Consider the following 8,801-nt stretch of genomic DNA (forward strand, 5'->3'; position numbering starts at 1 on the left):
CATTCCTTTATTTTCTTTACCTCACACTCTTTCAGTTTCTCTCCTCTCAGACTATTAAGGATTCGTCAATTGTATTGTACTCAGTATCTTAAAATCAATTACAGTTATTATTTTCTTTGTTGTTCAAGTTGTCCCACACTTGGTCAGTGGAGGCTCCTTCAAGTCAGCTTACCCTCAATACTTCTTTTTCAAATATACCTAAGTATTTTGTCATAGGTACGTAGTTCTTTAAGCTACCAAGCTTAAAAAAATAAAAAATTAGAAACAAAAGTGGAATATCTACCCTCCACTCTATGGAGTCGTTTTCATTGTTTATATGAAAATTTATTATGAAAATTTTCACATAAACAGAAAAATCAAGAGAAGAATATGACTATGCATATAATTCACATAGATTCAACAATTGTTAACATTTTGACTGATTTTATCTATATAAGATAGTATATATTATCATAGTTAATATTTTGCTGAACTATTTAAAAGTAAGTTGTAAATATGGCAATCACCCCTTCTCCTACCATTATCATATCTAAGAAAATAGCAATTTTGATATCATCTAATATCCAATCTATATTCAAATTTCCCAAGAATGTTTTCTACAAGTTTTTTCTGTTTTGAACTCTGATATAATCAAGGTTGACACATTACATTTGATGGTTATATCTCTTTAGTCTCTCATAATCTATAAGGTCTCTTTTTTTTTTGTTTCCTGGACATTGACTTTTTTTTTTTTTTTTTTTTTTTTTTTGGTGAGATTTTTTTTTTTTTTTTTTTTTTTTTATTTTAAAGAGATTTACTCTGAGCCAAATTTGAGGACCATGACCCGGAGCCATGCCCAAGAGGTCTTGAGCAGTGGACTCGCTGTGGCTGGGTTACAGTTTGGTTTTATACATTTCAGGGAGACAGGGGTTACAGGTAAAGTCATAAATCAATACGCGGGAGGCATATATTGGTTTGGCCCCAAAAGGTGGGCCATCTAGAAGTGGGGGCTTACAGGTTATAGGTGGGTTTAAAGATTCTTTGGCTTGTAATTGGTTAAAAACATGAAGCTTTGTCTAAAGGTTTGGAATGTTTCAACATAAGCAGCTCTTTATCAGAGACAAGCCACTGGACATAGATTTGTTGTGTAAATTGAGGACCTGCAGGTTTGTCTTGCATACCCTTAGGCCTGTTAATGGGTTATAAGGATGTCCCCAAGAAGGGAGGGGGCATGATAAGGCATGTCTGACCTCTTTCCTCCTGGCAGGCAATTTAGTTTTAGGATATTCCTTTGGTCACGAGGGGGTCCATTTAGTCAGCCGATGGGGGGCGGGGGTAAGCCTTACAATTTTATTTTAGTTTACAATTCCCCCCTTTTGGCCAAGATCTGTCAGAGACAGCATCTATGGCCAAACTTTCATTTTGTCCCATCCGTTGCCAGGGTGGTGGGGCTACCTGCCCTGGGTCCCTCCAATCCCTCGGTGGGACTCTTGTGGCCAAGAGGACTGATAAGCCGAAAGGGGGCTTACAGCCAATTAAGTATTTTAAGCCAAAGAGGACCGGAGGTAGACAGGCACTCATTAACACTTTAAAATCTTCTAGATGACATAAGAGTAAAATCCAAAATGTCAAAGGCAAGGCTATAAAACTAATTTACCTATAAGTGCTGAGCTACTACATTCTTGGGCTTAGTGGTAGTCTTGTAGCAAATATAAGCGTCATTAATATTTAAGCTAAGGGAATTTAGAGACTTTTATTGTGTCATAATATTTTAGTCTCTTTAGTAATTTATACTAAGGTGGCTGATAAAGTACTCATTATATCTCCTTTTGTATAAATCCATAACTGAGAAAAATTATACTCAGGAAGTTCTAAATCTATAGGAAATAGAAAAAAAATTTATGATTGGGATGGATCTTTGCAGCATGTGGTCTGAAAAGACAAAGCATTTCAGTTAGTATTTCTTTAGGCTTCTGTGTGCCCCTCTTTGATCTGGAGGGTCTAAACTAATTCCATCCCTCGGAATCAGCCTTTACAGTCTCACACGCCCCCCTCTTCCGCAATAGTCTCTGGGCCTAGAGGGAGGATATTTGAACAGGGCTTTGGCAGATTCCAAGGTTTTAGGTCCCAGAGATAAGGTAAACGTGCTGTTTACTTAAAATTTGTCAGGACTCTGGAAAACAAAACAAAATTAGTAATGTTTAAATAAGAGACAAGAGCAGTTGTCTTATAAAATGTCCCACATCTTGGATATTTGCATACAAATTGAGAGGGGCAGTAAATGTGAAATATACATCAGACTGAAGGACTTAGTATAAAAAAGAGAATGTAAACTACCTCACTAATAATTTTGATTTCATGTTAAAATTGAAGTATTTAGGATATATTGGGTTCCATAAAATATATTTTCAAAGTTAATTTCACGTTTCTTTTTATTTTTTAATATTGCTACTAGAAAATTTAAAATTAAAAATGTGGCTCACATTATTTTCCTATGGGACGCACCAGTCTAGAAGCTCGGTTGGGTTCAGATGAAACATTTTTGCAAGCACATTTGCCAGGTGATGTTGTATACTCAAATTCTATTGCATGACGAGTCACTTAACACAGACTATCCCACCATGAGTGATACCTGGTCTGATTACTTGGTTAAGGTGCTAACTGCAAAACTTCTCATTGGAAAAGTCCATTCTTCTTTTTGCAATTAGTAAGAATTTTGGAGATAATTTTTAGATACATCTTTTCTCTGAATGGTTGAGGATCCACTGATGATCTCTGCCTGAATCAACTATAACAGTGTAGGATCCAAAATGATAGCTAACACCTTCCTGTAAAGAACATTCCTTTATTTTCTTTACCTCACACTCTTTCAGTTTCTCTCCTCTCAGACTATTAAGGATTCGTCAATTGTATTGTACTCAGTATCTTAAAATAAATTACAGTTATTATTTTCTTTGTTGTTCAAGTTGTCCCACACTTGGTCAGTGGAGGCTCCTTCAAGTCAGCTCCTGTGTATTTTTGACTATTCCATTAAATTCTATTTTCTTGTTTTCAGGAACTTCAGGATAGCTGAGGCTCACCTTGTATTTTCCTTGCCCCAGACCTGGCTTAAATTAGCTATTTTTCTATGAAGTGTTTATTTCTTTTAGGGAAGAATCGTATTTAGAAACCAAGATCTGGCACTAAGAGTGCTCATTGCTACTGCTCCTTTCAGTGGACTGAAAATGAACTATTAAAAAAAAAAACATGAGTTCATATTGAAGTTTCTAATTAAAATTTAACATTATTGCTAAAAAACTTATTTGATTTCCACATTTGCATATTTTCCTCTTACACTGAAAAGCTTGGTTTCTAATAATACTAATATTTACAAAATTATCTTACAATTTACATTACAATTAACTACTAACAATGAACCTATTAAGCGAAGTTTAAAATTTCCTGTATAGGCAGAGCACTGTGATCAAAATATACTTAAAATAATTATTTTCTGTATGTGGTTATGTTACCAATTGTATATGTAGATATTCACTGCCAGTTAAAACGAAACAACCTAAATGTGGTTTGAGTCTTCTGACTCATCTGCCAAACCACAGACATGCAATGTTTACGTAGCTGTTCACTAGAAGCAAGGCGCTAGACGGCACAGCAGAGCACACGCAACATACGGGTTCTGGCCTTGAAATGTTACCAACACAGGGAAATGATAAATTCTCAATGATAAATACCCCAAATACCCTGACTTCATCATTATGCATTCTATGCATGTAAAAAGTACATATACCCCATTTCATAAATATATAAAATATTATGTATCAATAAAAGAAGAGAAAAACCAACCCTTCCCCCTCAAAAAATAAAGTCCGAGGAGGGAGAATGCATTCGTTGCGCTCCGCGGAAGAACTTCTCTACACAAGGGAACTGCTTCCAAAGGCTACCTTGCGTTTCTTAACATAAAAATAACAACCACACTTCAATTATTTTACAGCTGGAGACTAGAAACAAATTGCCCAAATCTGTCAGCTACGTAAACTATGAAAGTGAAACAAACGGTCCACCTTTTTTTTTCCGGCTCCAAGATGTATTTTTTCCCTGCTCTTCCTTTGCTGTCCCCTTCAAGATCCATCGCGACCTAAAGAGAAATCACAGCCCATTAGCGGAATGTAGGACCTGCAGGAGCCGGAGGTGAGACTGAGCTCTACTCCTCCGCCGAACCCGGAGGGCAGTAAGGCGGCGCGCCCGCCCGCATGCAGCCCATTCCTGCGCGCCGGGCCTCCAACCTCTCCGCGCGGGCAGAGTTGGAGGGGCAGCCGCGCGTTCTGCACTTTGCCCGCTGCCAGCGCGGCTCTGCCTCCCTGTCCTCCTCGCCGCGGACGACGCTGCCTCCATCCAGCCGCCCGCGGGCTCAGGGACCGGGTCCCCGCACTGCGCTCGCTCTGCGCGCTCCAGCCAGCGTGATTCAACGCACTTGGCTAGCGCTGAAAACTATGGGTTGGGGGATGCTCCAGGAGCTTCCCGAGTAACTCTGGGTCTCACTCCGCTATGTCCCCGTGAACTTGCGGAGAAGACTCTTCCACACTCTCCACCACCCTTCCCATCCTCCTCCAGAAGCCTTTTCCCGTGGGGACCAAGCTCGGGAAATTGGCTAGCCCGTCCCTTCTTGGGAGCTGCCCCGTTTAGTTCCCAGCTCGCGTGCCCCTACCGTTGGGCTTTACCTCGGAACGTCCACAAAGGCGTGGATTTTGGAAAAAGAATTTAGACTTCCGTGGGAAGACTTGGCGGATACGAACAGCAGCCTCAGCTTCTATGCGCTTGGAGGAGCTGCTGCTCGAATGCGCCCAGGCTTCCTGAAGCAAACAGATGAAGCGATGTGCGCAGCCCACACCCTGGCGCTGTCCTGCCCGGCCAATCAGCCTGCCCACATGATTGCCCCCAGACCGGCTTTACTGAAGGTTGATTGCCCCGGAAGTTGTGAAACAATTGAATCTTCACGAGGAACGTCCAGGCTTCTTTTGCCCCTCTGCAAGAGGCAAGTAGGGGAACGCGCATCAGCTGAATCATCAGGGACATGTACACTGAGAAAGACGTTTCTCTACACGTCTGCCCAAGTGTCCGTATCTATGTAAGTGTGTGTGTGTCTGTGTGTGTGTGTGTGTGTGCGTGTGTGTGTGTGTAGACGTACAATTGGATTGCTGGGTCTGGAATAGTTAAGGGAAACTTTTCTCTGGCATCGCATTTAATAGTTAATAAAACAACCTACGACCTCTACCATTCTGTAAATTTCCCTTCCTATCAGCACCTTTAAAAAGGCCGGGAGAAATTTTTCTGCAAGAGTCTTTCTTTAGTATGTTTAACAGTTTCTGAGGTATATCTATTCATTTTTATTTGATGATAAATGGAAAGAAAAAGGAGTATTTTTGAATATATAGAGACAGGATTTCAGGGTAGAAACGGTAATTTTTATCTATCTATCTATTTATTTATTTAATAGGTGGGTCTCGCTTTTTCGCCCAGACTGGAGTGCAGTGGTGTGATTAAAGCTCGCTACAACCTCCAGTTCCTGGGCTCAAGGCCGTCCTCCCACCTCAGGCGCTCCAGTAGCTGAGACTACAGGTGTGAGCCACTGCACCAGGCTAGTATTTTAAACTGTGTAATATTTTAAACTTTTGGACGTCAGCTTAGTGCCCATGTTTTTCTCAAGGCATTTCAAAATTCTTATATTTTAATTTGGATCATTAACGCAAACAGAGCATGTTTTAGCGTATTCCTTTAGTTGTAATTTCTTCTCATATTTACTGCAATTATTTAATATTTTTTCTTGCCCATTATTTTTTTCAAATGGCTCAAAGAAAATGCAATCTTCACAATTCAAATTTGTAAAGCAGTGCTAACACATCAGAGGTTTTCTTCTTATAAGCATAGGGGAAATAGCTATATCAGTAACCGCTAGACTGCATTCTCTGACTTACACGTTGCCTCTCAGCTTGCTGTGAAAATTTAGAAAAAAGAAAATCCCTTTACTTTTCACTGCATGATATAAGTCTATTTCGCCTTTCTTTAAATATCTCTTACTTCAAAGCCATAATCTTCTTTCAATTCTTTACTCCAAATTTTCCTTACCTTGATTTATTTTTTGTTGGACATACAATCAAGTTTTTTATCTCTATTCAAATTGTTAATTAGACTTTCCAACAGCCCACTAATTTTTCTCTATGTTCTCACTGGATACACATATGTACAACATTGGTTCACTGCTTAATGTCTTAGCACCAACCGTGTGGTCCACCAAGGGCAAATGCATAAACTTTCATCTTTATCACATACATTTTGAATCTTATTCATGCCTCTGATCTCTGTTTCCACTTTCGTTTGACTTTGTTCTTTTATTTCACCTTTAGTTTATGTGATCTTATATTTTATGCATCCTTGTTAATGGCCTTAAATCCTCCCTAAAACATTACAGGATATAAAAAAGTATTATATAATACTATTATGCTGATTATACTCTAATAGTCTTGAGCTCAAGTGAAGATCTCTATCTAGGACATATGTAAATTAAGGGTCAGAATAGCGCAGAGATGTTTTAGTAAAACTCAAACATTCTATTATATTATTATGAGTTTCTTTGCTCCACTGACATGAAAATATGAATACAAAATATGATGGACCTAAAACAAACCAGCTATTGCTACTTCCAAGCCACAGGCCTTGACTTCTTTAAAGACACCTGTCTTGCATTACTGCCCACCACTCCCACCAAGCTGGACTTGGCTGTTTCTCCTTGAGCTTCATTAATTTCCTGTGAAACCCAACCAGCACTCCAAGTCAGCACTCACACTGCTTGATTCAAGCAGCTATTTTTCCTTTTTGAAGTGTGCTTCCCCACAATCCGCACCTTCCAGTCCTCTGCCCTTATGTAGTCATTTCTCCACTTGTCTGTACTCTCCCAACACTAAAGATTTGTTATCTCTGTTACAATCTGTTCTATACATACCTGTGAGAATAGTAATATATAGTGATGATAAAATATAACAGCAATGACTAACATTTATTAAGCACTGATCATGTACCAGGAACTGTGCCAAGCAGGTCAAAGAGATGAACTCATTTAACCCTCACAAGAATCCTAGGAAATCCTTACTATTATTGTTACTGCTATTTTATAGTGAAAGAAACCAAGTTTTACATTATTTGCCCAAAGTCACACAGCTGCCTTTTCGAGTGCCATGAAATGTTGTTTTCTTCTTACGACTCCATCTTAGAAAGCCTGCAATGGGTCCATGCCACTGACTATATCACATCTAAGAGTTTCCTCTTAGATTTAAGGACCTGTATGCAATTTGTTATTTCTCTCTAACCATCTTCAACCACCTCACTTCTCTATACTGTCTCCCTAGCCCACAACATACACATGATCACTCCTTTTTGGTCAAACTCCCTGTACTTCTCAGAGATTTGCTCTTTTCTTTCACTCTGTGCCTTTTGTCACGTAAATCTTGAAACTAAATTAATTTACCAGACTTTTCTTCTTTAGTATCTGGCTCCATTAAATGATTTGGGCAATTTGGGCTTCAGAGGAAGAAAAACTTAGATTCAGGCACCATCTCTGCTGTTTATGACATGTTAAGTTTGAACATGTTAGCTAACTTTTCTCTGTTATCTCTTTGGTAAAGAGTAGATAATAATGGTACCTCATAGTGTTGTCGAAAGATTAAGTGATGTATTTTAAAAGGTTGTACAGTGCCTGAAACACCCTAAACACTCAAAAATTGCTTTATATTAGTAATAATGCCCCTCTTCAATCTATTTTTGCTCTTCCTTAGCATTCTTCAGCATACATGTATGTGGCTACATCTATTCATTGACACGTTTTACCAATTTTTGAGCACTACTTTAAGACATAGAAAGATTTCCTTACTTTCAATAGTCATAGGAAAAAAAGCAAGCCAAGTACATAAATACTAAAGAAAATGAATAAATACAATTCCATTTCACACTCCTATTGCCACTTCTCCTAGCATGTGTCACCAAGAATATTACCTAACTTCATAACCGGTCTCTCTGCTTCTACCTTTACCCCTCTCTAACAGCTCCCTTGCTCTGCCACCGGGAACCCCTCCCCTCCAGGATCTTCCTCAGGGTAAACCAAGTAAAATCATGTAACTATGCAATAGCTTCTCCCACTCAGAGTAGTATCCAAAGTCCTTCCATGACCCTTACATCCCTCCATGATCTGGCCTCCTTCACCTCTGACTTCATCTCCTATTACTTTTTACCTCATTACTTCTGTTTCAGCCTCACTACCTTTCATTCTGCTCTTTAAACATCCAAGCAAGCTCCTATCTCAGACCATTTGCCCTTACTAGTTACCTCAGCCTGAAACTCTCTTTCCTTAAGTGAGCTGTCCAGCATGACTCATTTCCTCATTTTTTCCCAGGTCTTATTCAAACGTCATCCCATTCTGTGCACAACACCTAGAAACAGTGCTGGCACATAGGAAATGCTCAATAAGTAAGTGTTAAGTGAATGAATGAAAAAAGCAAATGAGCAGGTTGACCCAGCAAAATGTGAACCATGTTTAAAATTATATAAAGGTTTTTGGTTCTAAGAGAACCTTGTTCTTATTTTCTATATTGCTTAAAATTTTTCAAATTATTTGAACTTTTGTTTATTGAGATTTTCTCCATAAATCTAGGCTTCAGTTCAGTTAATTTTACAAGCAATATTTATCTCACAAACATTTGCTGAGTGCCTGCCATATGCCAAACATTGTGCTAAATTGTGCAATCTATAATTTAAACATTATATGCCGCCTTCAAGAA

The 8,801-nt window shown here is 38.9% G+C and overlaps 1 protein-coding gene across 2 annotated transcripts in view; it reads right to left on the minus strand.

Moving 5' to 3' along the window:
- Positions 1–4,831, minus strand: part of ABCB1 (ATP-binding cassette, sub-family B (MDR/TAP), member 1) — a 115,050-nt gene extending 110,219 nt beyond the window's left edge. The window contains exons 1-2 of one of the 2 annotated variants that reach the window (XM_012643510.1): positions 4,695–4,831; positions 4,038–4,111 (exon numbers count right to left, since the gene is read on the minus strand). In XM_012643510.1, the coding sequence (XP_012498964.1) occupies positions 4,038–4,105 (68 nt within the window). In that variant the 5' untranslated portion in view covers positions 4,106–4,111; positions 4,695–4,831. Of the gene's footprint in view, positions 1–4,037; positions 4,112–4,259; positions 4,306–4,694 lie in introns of those variants that run through there. The other variant, XM_012643512.1, reaches the window with a different exon arrangement.
- Positions 4,832–8,801: the final 3,970 nt, after the last annotated feature.

This window comes from Propithecus coquereli, unplaced genomic scaffold, assembly GCF_000956105.1.
Source record: "Propithecus coquereli isolate 6110/MARCELLA unplaced genomic scaffold, Pcoq_1.0 Scaffold199, whole genome shotgun sequence".
NCBI lineage: Eukaryota > Metazoa > Chordata > Mammalia > Primates > Indriidae > Propithecus > Propithecus coquereli.